At 42.2% G+C, this 14,084-nt stretch overlaps 1 protein-coding gene across 4 annotated transcripts in view; it reads left to right on the forward strand.

Moving 5' to 3' along the window:
• The window catches only part of LOC127572107 (rho guanine nucleotide exchange factor 4-like), a 351,573-nt gene that overhangs the window by 314,951 nt on the left and 22,538 nt on the right, over positions 1-14,084 (forward strand). For all 4 annotated transcript variants that reach the window (XM_052018989.1, XM_052018990.1, XM_052018992.1 and 1 more), the window contains 4 exons: positions 3,587-3,781; positions 11,694-11,873; positions 12,128-12,360; positions 13,720-13,849. In XM_052018989.1, the coding sequence (XP_051874949.1) occupies positions 3,587-3,781; positions 11,694-11,873; positions 12,128-12,360; positions 13,720-13,849 (738 nt within the window). The remainder of the gene's footprint in view (positions 1-3,586; positions 3,782-11,693; positions 11,874-12,127; positions 12,361-13,719; positions 13,850-14,084) is intronic.

The following is a 14,084-nucleotide window of genomic DNA, read 5'->3' on the forward strand; positions in this document are numbered from 1 at the left end:
TTCTATTATCTTACTGAATTAATCAACACGATGCAGACTACAAGCCGAAAATGCTAGAAATGTTTTTCCAATGTCTTCCGTTTTTTACTTCAGATTTCTAACATCTGTAGTTTTTGTTCTGATGTTCAAGCTGCAATAAAAATACCAACATGAGCCCTCAGATATAAGATATTGCTTAACAACTGCTAATATAAAAATGGTTTGAAAGTTGATTATTGAGAAAACAGATGTTTTTGAGTAAGTAGAGGGAGAAGTGCATCTTGGGTCACTATCGCTAAGCATGTGTGAGTTTATTAACCACTGTTTGTACTCATTCCTTGCACACTTATTTTTATTAATTTCAGTGGAACTGAATGCTAACCGCCAGGAGGTGAGTACAAAGAACAGCTGATTCTCACACACCCCATTAGTGCCAGCAACGGAAGATGAATTTCTTCCCCCGACCCCCCCCCCCCCCCCCCCCCCCCCCACTCCAGGTACAGAGTTACTTTGGTGAAAGAGTGAAAACAGGCACTAAATAGACGCTGTGCTAATTAAGATAGGTCTGTTTAAAAGTCTGGTCTTAGCACATAACTTAGGCCTGAATTGCTTGACTCCTAAGGTTTGAATTTGCCGAGTGGTGCTCAACCAGACACTCCAAGGGTTGAATAGATGCAATTTTTTTCGAGGTGTGCATGTGAGCTCCAGTCACCAACTTCACTGAATCTGCGGTCTGTGCTGTCTGGGGATTGAATGAAAAGCTGCACAGAGTCTCGGACACTGCACTGTAGGCCTTGTCAGAAGAGAAAAGGTGTCCGCACCCACAAAGGGAAGGAATCCACACTGCCCTCAATCATACAGCAGCTGGTGTTGCACAGTCTTGCTCTCAGATTCAGATTAGATTATTGTCATATACACCAGGGTGCCATGAAGTTCCTTGCTCACAAGAAGCTCACAGAGTAATCAGTATACAACAATAAATACAACAATAAATACAGCAATGAGTGCAAAACAACAGAATGGTGGAAAGGTTGTAGTGCGATCTGAAGTAGTGCAAAAAAAAATGCTGAAGTGCCAATAATGGAATAACTGAGAGAGGTAGAATTAAGGGTCCGAGAACGTGGCAGCACCACCAGGAAGCGGATGTGAAAGAGGTGATTGGTTCAGAAGTCTGATAGCAGTGGGGAAGAAGTTGTTCTTGAGTCTTGTTGTCTGGGCTTTCAAATTCCTGTATCTTCTCACAGAAGGTAAAAGAGAGAAAACTGAATGGTCAGAGTGGCAGTCATCCTTTACAATAATTAGTCTTTCTGAAGCAATGCCATGTGCCTTTCTCCCACTCCATTATAGACTAATGTCCCTTGGACAGATACCAATGACCAAGCCCTTCCAGTCTCCTGCTGATTCCAATAAGGTGACCTCTAACACAGAGTAGTGCTGCACTTCCACCTTTGGTGAAATCCTTTCGGAATTTCCCCGCTAAGTATCGGTAGGGTGTTGCTGAAATAATTGTATTTCATAATTCCTTCTCAAACCTTTGGCTGCGGGTGAAGAGTAAAAGATGATGGCTTAAACATTTGTTTGCAAAACTCCAAACATAGAAACTGTGCAAATGAAAATTGGCTTAAGAAGAGCAATTTTGAGCATATTTCTGGGTCTCTCAGTGCCATTAGGAAATTTAACACTTGACTTTTTGGCAGCAATTTCATTTCCTCCACCATCTTTTTCCCAGCATAAAACTTCTCCGCAAATCACCACCAAATAACTTCCCCAAGTACCCTATTTGCCCTGGAAGTGTGTTGTTTAAAGAGCTGGCACTCACTCTGCATTCCCTGACTTTTTATGGTCTTAAGTACAACCTCACACACATGACTGGACTGCTTTCCCCATGGGTTCCAGTCAGCCTCAGCTTCTTAGGTTCAAGATCATTCCAGGCTGCTGTGGCTGATCTCTGCCTCATCTCACGGTCTGCTGCTCACTGCTGCATTAGGGAACTCAGCTAAGCTCCTTAGTTAAGAAGGGATGACTTTGTCTGTGCTTCTTTGGTCCACAAGAGTAGGTACGTTGGGCAGAAACATTACAGGATTCCCCAGTGTGCAGGCATTCAAAGACTGTACATGTCCTTCCAGATACCTCCCAGGAAGCCTCTCAAAGGTTGTAGCCCTGAAGCTCAATGCTACCCTGCCTCCAATGCATAAAGAGCACCTCCTCTGGTCACAATTCTTTGCAAGCCTACAAGAAATAGAAGGAGGTGTAAGGAATCTGGTCCCTCCTGCCTGATCTGCTATCCAATAGGAACATTTTACTTCATCACCATTCTCCTGCAACAGCCCATATCTCTTGATTCCTTTAACATATAAAAATATATCCATCTCTACCTTGAATGTACCCATAGACTGTCTCTTCAGCTCTCAGGTAGAAAATTCTCACCACCTTCTGGATAAAGAAATGTCCCCTCACCTCTGTCCTGAACGGCTAATCCCTTATTTTGAGACTATGATGTCAGGTTCTAGACATCCAAGCCAGGAGAAACCTCAACTTCACATCTGCCCTGTCAAGCGCCTTAAGCCTGTCTAAGTCTTGTGATACCCTGGGAGCAATCTCCCACTCCCTTTTCTCATTGTGGTTCTCATTCATTCAGAAGCAACACTCCCCTGTATCTGGAAGAGGGTCGTTTGTATTGTGGTATGTCCCTTTAAGGGCTAGCTGCAAAGACTAGACTTGTTGAGGTTAGATGCTGACACCCTCAACAACTTATAACTCTTCAATAAGGAACACAGCATTGATATAGGCAATGTCTGTTCAGGGTGGTGTTGTAGAGAGAAACCTGACATCACTCTTCCGTGCAACTCACAAGTGAAACTCTTGCTTGTTGTGCTGCTTTCTCAAACAGAGCTAGTATGGCCCACAATGCTATTTTAATGCTGTTTAAGGATGGTGAAGCAATTTATAGCCCTGGAAACCTTTAAACTGCACCAGAAATCCTCTGCAATGACGTGTTCACTCGATCTGCTGGATGCTTTTAGGAGAGGGTGCAGGGTCGAGTTCTTTCCATCAAAATGTCATTGTGCCTACTGATATTTATGAATGTTATGGAGGAATGAGTGTAAATAAAACTATAATTATGGTCCTTAGTTAAGTTGACCAGCAAGATTACATTTTCCTTTGAGTAGTTATAAATTGATAGCTATTAATTGATGATAATTATACATGCAGCAGTTAAAGAACTTTAAGTATAATAATAAAGTTAAGAAAATGTTTTGCAGCTATGGAAATAAAAAGCAACGGACACTGTAAGTAATTAATGCTAGGAGGAAGGCTTGGTCAAATACAGGGGCTTAAAGGGTGTCTTAAGGAGGTGATGAGTGCATGGTGACTTAAGCAAGAAGTATCAAAACTTTGGTGCAGTGAGGAAAAAGCATGTGATGTACATAAGAGATGAGAAATGAAGTGGTTGGAGGTTGGAAGCAGGAAGAGGTTACAGAGACAATAACATCATTTAATCAGGCCTACATTCCTGGGACAAACCTACATAAATATCTCTAATCCCATTATGAACACACTATTGCTTGGAGGATTTATAACTCTGCTTTTCCTTTCATTCCTAAAGTTGTGGGTCAACCAGGATGAACCCATGGAAGAATATCCAGTCAAGGTTGAAGACGGGAAACCTGACGATCCCAACAGTACTAACCGCTGCATGGCCACAGGCCAGTCAAAGAAAGACCAAATGAGGACAAACGTCATCAGTGAGATCATGAGCACTGAGAATGATTACATCAAACACTTAAAGGATATCTGTGAGGTAAGGAACAAATGTCACTTTACAAATGTGAGCAGTGTGTGGGTCTTGAAGAGAATGATTACTGCTCAAATACCAGCCATCTTATATTTCTTGGTACAGAGAATTGATATATTGACTTGGATTCTTTAATGGAGTTTCAGGTTGGAGTTTCTAAAGTGGAAAATCTGATATGAGATCAACAGCAACATTGGAGAAAATGGGAACATTGATTCATCATATAAATAGTAGATCCATAGATTAATTCCATGCACTGACATCATTCAATTGGATGAGCACCTGAACAGGATGAAAGTTTAAACAAAATGGTTTCTTCTGAGTCTGCTTAAAAACAGTATTCTATTGGTATTAAATATGTAAAGTGTTGATGAACATATGTTCATAACTGATATGTTGTGGATAATTTGCGACGAATTGAGACATTTAGTTGTAAAAGAGAATTTGACTAGAATAGATTACTTCTCAGCTTTGCATAATTTCATGTTTTAGTAATTGCAATGCAATCATTAAGCACCATTGAAGTTCAAAGCTGACCTAGATGTTTCAATCCATCTTCCCAAGTGGGGAAGCTTTTCAGCTTCAGTTGCTGCAGAAAATAGACATTATTTTACCTTGGTCTTTTTTCCTGTTTCCTCTGCCTCCAGAAGACACGTGCTGTTGTGTGCTTCCATGAAGCCTTGTTACCGTGGTAGCCAACTCAACTGTTCACCTCTAGGAATAAATAGTTAAATGCACACTGTTGCTGGAGATTGAAAATGAATTGAGTCTGCAGAGGTACAATGTACAAACCTGCAGAGAAAGGGGAGAAAATATACACAGTGTGGTCCGTATCCTGGTGGCTCCTTTGTGTGTACAAACAGTGGTATACAAACACTGAACATCATTAAATGCAGAGATTCTTCTTGACCACAGTCTTGTGGAAGATGGGTCTGATCACGTTGCCATAGACATTTCCATTCAATTCGACTGTGCAATGACATCTGTCCTCGTAGAAAGATTATGCAGAACACCTTTGACCACACTTCATTCAGGCTATACAGTATGTTTTTGAGGCTGTGCAGGAAAGGAGATGGTGGATCCGGTACAATGGCTGTTTGTGCAGGATTTCATCCCTGGAATTTTCAAAGAAGCATCAAGACCTTGTTTGACTGGTGGTGAGAAGGGCCTCCATGTCAGATCCTTCACTGTATGCTGCCCTTGAGGTGGCTGCAGGAGGGAGAAGACCATCATCCATTTCCTCCTGGAATGTGTGCTTTTGCCAAGAAGGTCGAAAAAGGGATGCAATGGTCTTTGTAGAGTTCATCCTGAACAGATGTACCACACAGGCCTCTGTGGTCTACAGGCTGTTCCCAGGTTGCACACTGAGACAAGCACCAACTGTTGTCGGATGACCATTGATTCAGTGAAGGATGATCTCTGGTCTGCCTGAGACATGATGCTATTCCAGTGGAAGGAGCTGTCCATGACCAAATGTTGAAGACAGGCACATTCCAAGGTCCAGAACCACGTGCTGAGGGGGGCACTGAAGCTCAGAGAAACATTTACTATGTTTTATATGGAAGGTCACAGTTTAAGGCCCCTCTAACATTGTACACAGAAGGGCTGGATCCTCTGTGAACACCCATCAGATTGCGTGATCATGATATTATGTGAAAGAAAAACAGATGCCATGGCAATATAATGAAAAACTGATACTATAAGGATAATCTTCTAGCAGTGATTGTTGGATTCATTGTACATCCCTGGGAAGTCCCTATAGAGCACAAGGTCCTCTAACAACCAAGATTCAAATTATGAGCATGAGTAAGCCATTCATCCTTTCAGGCACACTTCACCATTTGATAAGATCATGGCTGATTTGATTCTAACTTCAATTTCACACTCCTGTCCATCTCTGATAAACGTCTACCTGCCAGCCTATCTACTCCTTCCTTGAACAATATTCAAATACTTTTCTTCAGTGGCATTTGAGAAAGAGCATTCCAAAGGCCCATGGTCCTAGAAACATAGAAAACCTACAGCACAATTCAGGCCCTTCAGCCCACAAAGCTGTGCCGAACATGTCCCTACCTTAGAGACCCATAGCCCTCTATTTTTCTCAGCTCCATGTACCTATCCAAAAGTCTCTAAAAGACCCTATCGTATCTGCCTCCACCACTGTTGCCGGTAGCCCATTCCACGCACTCACCACTCTCTGAGTAAAAAACTTACCCCTGACATCTCCCCTATACCTACTCCCCAGCACCTTAAACCTATGTCCTCTTGTGGCAACCATTTCAGCCCTAGGCAAAAGCCTCTGACTATCTACCTGATCAATGCCTATCATCTTATATACCTCTATCAGGTCCCCCCTCATCCCCCGTCGCTTCAAGGAGAAAAGGCCGAGTTCCCTCAGCCTGCTTTCATAAGGCATGCTCCACAATCCAGGCAGCATCCTTGTAAATCTCCTCTGCAACCTTTCTATGGCTTCCACATCCTTCCTGTAGTGAGTTGACCAGAACTGAGCACAGTACTCCAAGTGGGGTCTGACCAGGGTCCGATATAGCTGCAGCATTACCTCTCGGCTCCTAAATTCAATTCCATGGTTGATGAAGGACAATACACCATATGCCTTCTTAACCACTGAGTCAACCTGTGCAGCTGCTTTGAGCGTCCTATGGACTCGGACCCCAAGATCCCTCTGATCCTCCACACTGCCAAGAGTCCTACCATTAATACTATACTCTGCCATCATATTTGACCTACCAAAATGAACCACTTTACACTTATCTGGGTTGAACTCCATCTGCCACTTCTCAGCCCAGCTTTGCAGCCTATCTATGTCCCGCTGTAACCTCTGACAGCCCTCCACACTATCCACAACACCTCCAACCTTCGTGTCATCTGCAAACTTACTAACCCATCCCTCCACTTCCTCATCCAGGTCGTTTATAAAAATCACAAAGAGTAAGGGTCCCAGAACAGATCCCTGAGGTACACCACTGGTCACCGACCTCCATGCAGAATACGACCCTTCAACAACCACTCTTTGCCTTCTGTGGGCCAGCTAGTTCTGGATCCAAACTGCAATGTCCCCTTGGATCCCATGCCTCCTTACTTTCTCAATAGGACTTGCATGGGGTACCTTATCAAATGCCTTGCTGAAATCCATATACACTACATCTACTGCTCTCCCTTCATCGATGTGTTTAGTCACATCCTCAAAAAAGTCAATCAGGCTCATAAGGCAGGATCTGCCCTTGACAAAGCTATACTGACTATTCCTAATCATATTATACCTCTCCAAATGTTCATAAATCCTGCCTCTCAGGATCTTCTCCATCAGCTTACCAACCACTGAGGTAAGACTCACCGGTCTATAATTTCCTGGGCTATCTCTATTCTCCTTCTTGAATAAGGGAACAACATCCGCAACCCTCCAATCCTCTGGAACGTCTCCTGTCTCCATCAATGATGCAAAGATCATCGCCAGAGGCTCTGCAATCTTCTCCCTCGCCTCCCACAGCAGCCTGGGGTACATCTCATCTGGTCCCGGCGACTTATCCAACTTGATGCTTTCCAAAAGCTCCAGCACCTCCTCTTTCTTAATATCTACATGCTCAAGCTTTTCAATCTGCTGCAAATCATCACTACAATCACTAAGATCCTTTTCCATAGTGAATACTGATGTTTCCTCTGGATCCATACACACTTTCCCACTGTTACACTTGATAGGTCCTATCCCCAGTAGCCTTAGCAAACCTCCTCGCCAGGATATTGGTCCCCCTAGGATTCAAGTGCAACCCGTCCTTTTTGTACAGGTCATACCTGCCCCAAAAGAGGCCCCAATGATCCAGAAATCTGAATTCCTGCTCCTTACTCCAATCCCTCAGCCACGCATTTAACCTCCACTTCATTCTATTCCTGTACTCACTGTCACATGGCACCTGAAATTACTACCTTTACGGTCTTGCTTCTCAACTTCCTTCCTAACTCCCTATAGTCTTTTTTCAGGACCTCTTCCCTTTTCCTACCTATGTCATTGATACCAATATGTACCACGACCTCTGACTGTTCTCCCTCCTTCTGCAGGATATTTTGGACGCGATCTGAAACATCCCGGACCCTGGCACCTGGGAGGCAAACTACCATCCGAGTTTCCTTCCTGCATCCCTAACTATTGAGTCCCCTATCGCTACTTCCCTCCTCTCTCCTTCCCTACCCTTCTGAGCCACAGGGCTGGACTCTGTGCCAGAGGCACTGCCACTGTTGCATCCCCCAGGTAGGCTGTCTCCCCCAACACTACTCAAGCAGGAGTACTTATTGTCAAGGGGTACAGCCACAGGGATACTCTCTAGTATCTAACTATTCCCCTTCCCCCTCCTGACTGTGACCCACTTGCCTGACTCCCGTCGCCCCGGTGTGACCATCTGCCTATAACTCCTTCCTATCACCTCCTCATTCTCTCTGACCAGACGAAGGTCATCGAGCTGCATCTCCAGTTCCCTAACACAGTCCCTTAGGAGCTGCAGCTCAACACACCGGGTGCAGGTGTGGTCGTCCTGGAGGGTGGGAGACTCCAGGACCTCCCACATCTGACACCAAGCACAGAAAACCACACTTATTCTACTTCCTTTCCTCAAATCACCTACCTCGCATCACCCCGTTACCGCCTAAGCCCGCTGGGCCAAAGCCCAACCACTCTGCTCCCTCTCACTCCGCTGCCCGCTCCTCTGAGAGAAACAAAGAGCTATGGTTCTAGAATCAAAAAACAAACTGCTGGAGGAACTCAGCGGGGCAGGCAGCATTTGTAGAGGGAAATATAGAGTAAAAAATTTGGGTAAAGACCCTTCATCCAGTCCAGAGGCTACTTAACCCACTGAGGTTCCTCTAGCAGTTTGCTTTTTGCTCCAGATTCCAGCAACTGCAGTCTCTTGTGTCCCTCTGGTTCTAGAATCACCTACATGAAGAAACGTTCTTTCCACATCAATCCTGTTCAACACCCACCAAAATCAAGTCGTTTTCACTTGTCCATTGGAATTCAGTTCTTTGGTTCAGGTTTGGACCAACAGTATGAAGAGGTCTGGAGCCGAGTTGTCTCAATGAAAGCTAAACTGAGGATCTGTCAGCCAATTATTGTTGAGTAAATGCCATTTGATAGCACCATTAACTTACGCCATTGAATTTATACTGCTTTTTGTGGAGCAACCTGACCGATATTCCACATTGCCTAGTTGACACCAGTGCTGCAACTTTACTGGAACAGCTTGGCTAGAGGCACAGCTAGTTCTGGAGCACTGGTTTCAGTACTTTAGCCAGGCTGTTGTCCGGTCGCACAGGCTTTGCCACATTCAAAGTTCTAACACATTTCTTCATACAATGTTGAGAGAATTGAATTGGCTGAAGACTGGCTTGTACGATGATGGTGGTACTCTCAGGAGAGAGCCGAGATGGATCATCCACTTAGCACTTTTGACTGAATACGGTTATGAACGCTTCAGACTTTTCTTTAGCACTCGGTCCTGACATTATTGAAAAGGGAGCTATAATTGGCCAAGGTAAGTGTGCTGCAATGGCCCCGAGATTTTGGGACATCAGGTAGGTTCCCACTTTTTCAAATTTACATGTGTTGACATCAGGTGAGGGCAGTTCCATGCATGGCTGTGGTGTCCTAGTAGCAAATAGTCATCATTCATGGCTAGATGTGATAGGACTGCAGAGCTTTGATCTGGTCCTTTTTTTATGAGATCACATAGTTGTCTACTGCATATTGTTTTTGCTCTTTAACAGACACACACACACACACACACACACACACACATTCCTGTTTTACAGGTTCAGCAGGTTAGCAATGTTGATGCAGGAGACTGGGCGTGATGTTATGGAATGATAGGGCATGTTCGAGGGGCTGTGTGGGATAGTATTTCTCATGTTTATATGTACTTAGATTGACATTACTAATAGTTGACTGCTCTCAAGTAGGACTGCTCAGCCAGACGTGAAACTGCCCTCACTCTGTCACTTCGTAAATTTCAGAGAATGGGAAGTTAGCTCATATCCTAAAAACCTGGGGCCACTTCAGCATACCTGCAAAAGATCAATAAAAAAAGAAATTAAGCCAGCCAGAAGTATAAAAACAGAAAGCAAGAGTTTTTATAAATACTTAATATATTTTAGTAAGCATTGGTCCTATAGAAAATGAGTGCAGGAAATGGAAATGGAACAATGGCAAACAAGGAGATGACAGATAAATGAAACCAGTATTTTCCATTAGTCCTCGCTACAGAGGATACAAGTAGAAATACCAGTGAACTGGGAATTGAAAGGGAGGGGGGAGCTCAGGAAATTTACAATCTCCAGGGAAGAGCTACGGAGCAGGTTATTGGATCTATGGGCTAACAAATCTCCTGGTCCTGATGGACTTCACCCTAGGGTCTTAAACATGGTGGTAGTGAGATAGTCGATTTGTTGGTTTTAATTTTCCAAAATTCCCCAGATTCAGGCAAGGTTCAGTTAAGATTGCAGAATAGCAAATGTAACCCTCCAGTTATACAAGGAGGAGACAGAAAGAAAGAAACTGCAGGTCAGTTAACTTAATATGTCCTGGGAAAATTTTGGAAGCCAGAAAATTTTAAGGTAATCATGCAAAATCAACATGGTTTATGAAAGAGAGGTCATGTTTGACGAATTTATTCAGTTATTTGAAGAAGCAACGTATGCTGTGCATATAGGGCAACCAATGGATGTACTGTACCTAGATTTCTACAAGGCATTTGATATGGTGCTGCATCAAAGGTTATAAAAATGTGTGGTGTAGGAATGGATAGAAGGTTGGCTAGCTAACAGGAAACAGGGAGTAGACATAGAAGGATCTTTTCCTGGTTGGCCAGATGTAACAAGTAGTGTGGCACAGGGATCAGTGCTGAGCTTAGCTTTTTACAATACTTGAAGGTAACTTGGATAAAGACACCAAAATTATGGTTGCTAAACTTGTGGAGGAAATAGAGACAGGCAGGAAGTTGTGAAGAGGACATCAGGAGTCTAAAAAAACAGTGATAGGTTAAGTGAGCAGGCGAATGCAATATAATGAGAGAAACTGTAAAATTGTCCCTTCTGGCCAGAAAAATAAAACATGAAACATATGATCTAAATGGTGAGAGATTACAGAAATCTAATGTGAGTCTCTGGAACCCTTTCCCTAAAGTGGTGATGAAAAGTGATCCTCGAATGTTTTTAAGGCAGAGGTCTTTGTCTTAAGAATGTTTTAAAGACAAAGAGTGAAAGGTTTCCAAGGCCAATCAGGAATGCTGAGTTGTGGTTACAATCAGATCATCTATGGTCTTTTGAATGGCAGAGTAGATTCAAGGAGCTGAGTGAATTTCTTCTAATTTGTCTGTTTGTATGTATCATTGCCATGGCCAAGGTCTGCCAACCCCATGCACACCAAGGTTCAAATTTGTGATCTGATGTTCCGCTGAATTGTCACTGACCTGAAATGTTAACACTTTTTCTCTCTGGAGATGCTGTCTGATCTGCTGAGGCTGTCCAGCATTTTCTATATGTTTGGCCTTCTGGATCTACGTTGTTCAGTTCACTGACTTAACTCACTGTGATGTTGGTGGGGTAGACTATTGTCATAAAGAAATTTTAAAATAATGTTCCCTGTGTGGATAAAATTGTTGAACTTGCTATGTCGAAAATTTCCTGGAGTAAGATATTTATCAATCCGCTGTGTTGTAGTGTAGGAGCTTTAATGGTACAATAGTGACACACTTGCATTGCTTTAGAAATTCAAGGAAGCTATGAATTTGCTTTGGGTGCTGATTCATCTCAGCACTCAGATGACTAGAGTAAATAAAGAGAGTTGTCTATCCTATTCCATGTGCCCTACCATTGCATTGAAACTCAGGTAAAGCTATACATTTATTCCCTACAGGGTTACGTTAAGCAATGCCGAAAAAGGACGGACATGTTCACAGAAGAACAGTTACGCACTATTTTTGGGAACATTGAAGACATCTACAAATTTCAGAAAAAGTTCCTTAAAGGCTTGGAAAAGAAATTCAATAAAGACGAACCCCATCTGAGCGAGATTGGTTCCTGCTTTCTTGAATTTGTGAGTAATTTTGGCTATTACTCCAAAGAGGCATTTAAGCAAAGAGACTATATTATCATTTTTATTAACAATGATTAATTTCTTCTGGTAGTTTTTGAACAAGTTGCTCTGAAGTATTAGAAGAACTTGCATTTAGAAAGTACCATCTGTGCTTCAGGTCACCTTGTTAAGGGCTAGGACCAAAGTCAACCCAGCTCAGGGATTTTTTTTTATTCATCATATGCTGACTTTTCTGTGTTGTTCTTCTTTTCCAGCAGACAGATTTCCAGATATACTCGGAATACTGCAACAACCATCCCAATGCTTATGCAGAGCTTTCCAAACTCATGAAGATCAACAAATACGTTTACTTCTTTGAAGCTTGTCGACTGCTCCAGAAGATGATTGACATCTCTCTGGATGGGTTTCTGCTCACACCGGTGCAGAAGATTTGTAAATATCCTCTTCAACTGGCAGAGTTGCTCAAGTATACCAACCCTGAGCACAGGTAAGGACTAAGAGAGACTGCACTGTCTCAGGCAGTGAATCAACACCTCAGCATACCAGACCATAGATTGGCTTAACCAAAGTAGGAGGGATTTGGCACGAAGTAACTGGATTTTCATTCTGCTGTTGTCAGTTTAAGCTGCAACAGGTCATAGGTTCACATTCTCTTAAAAACAACTTCTAGATTTTAATGTAGTAGTAGATTTCCAATTGCAGTTACCATCCCAGTTCCTTAATGGTAGCTAATAGAGGAATAGGAGATTGAGTTATGTTGGATACCTTCTTACAGATGAGTTAGGTAAAGTATTGGAAACAGGCTAAAATCTGATTGCTAGCTGATATAAAATTGGGGATGTTAAGTTTCAGTTGTAATGGTTAAGCAGTGACCTAAGTGAAGTGTTTAAACTAATCCAAGGAATGAATAGAATTGATACAGACAAGCTATCTCCTCTGGTGGGATTTTCAGAACAATGGGAAATAACTTCAAATTAAAACTGAACCAATTAGGATTGTAAACAGGAATCCTAACTGCTTTGACAGAATTTTTCTGTACAATGTCTGTTGAAACTTTTCTGTCAAAAGCTTGTGCATTCTGGTTAATTAAAATTCTTAAGACTGAGGTTAATTGATTTTTGTAATAAAAGATGCCAGCTATATCAAGCAATGGCAGAGAAAGAAGAAATGTAGGACAGGTTTGAAGGACGTGTAAATAAAACAACTTTTCATTTGGTCTTTACCTGGATCCCCAACAACTTATCCAAAATCTAAGCTTGCTGTGGCTGTGCTTGCTATTAGACTCATTGTGGACACCCTTACTTTAACAAGTACAAGATGTACAGTATTACTGTACAAAAGAAAACTAAGGGGCGCATTATAAATGGTGACAAGAGGCTTTAGAAGATGCCAACATTATGTTCCTCAAACAAAAGTCAATGGCTGGTTCTGTTCCATATTTGTGCGTTTATCAAGGCCATTTCAGTCAGTTGAAAATATTTTATTATGATTAAAAAAACAGGCAATGCTGTTTCTCCTTCCGTAGTTACTGTCCAACCTTCTGATTATTTTCAGCAGTTTTTGTTGTTATTTAGATTTTAAGTATCTGCAGTGTTTTGCATTTGTGTTATTTAGTTATGTTGTTGTATTACCTTGATTAGAGTGATTGTAATTAAAGCTGGGTTGTGAAGAAGAAAAGTATGACAATAAAATGCAACTGCATTTGCTTTGAATATATAAAGTGCACAATACTTGTACAATTAGATGGATGCTTCCCATTGAAAATCAGGATTGTCTTTGTAGAGTGTTTGTTTCTTGTGGGCCTTTCTGCATCAGAAGTACACTACAATTGATTTCTTTCATTTAGGGATTACAATGATGTTGAGGCTGCACTAAATGCCATGAAGAATGTGGCCAAGCTGATCAATGAGCGCAAGAGGCGGCTGGAGAACCTGGACAAAATTGCTCAATGGCAGAGTTCAATTGAAAATTGGGAGGTAGGAGAAAGGATGCAATGAAATTTTAATCTTCCAGTTCAAATGTTAACTGTATTCATGATCTCTGGTTTCAGACTAATTTTGTTTTTGTTGAAGAGTATATAGCTTGGTCGCTGTATGTATTCAAGACTGGAATTGGTAGATCTTTGGAATCAAGAGATATGAGGTTAAGGCTAGGAATGTAAAGTTGATCAAAAAGCTAAACCATGCTCTGATTGAAGGGAGGTTTAGGCTT

This window comes from Pristis pectinata, chromosome 6 (assembly GCF_009764475.1).
Source record: "Pristis pectinata isolate sPriPec2 chromosome 6, sPriPec2.1.pri, whole genome shotgun sequence".
Classification (NCBI taxonomy): domain Eukaryota; kingdom Metazoa; phylum Chordata; class Chondrichthyes; order Rhinopristiformes; family Pristidae; genus Pristis; species Pristis pectinata.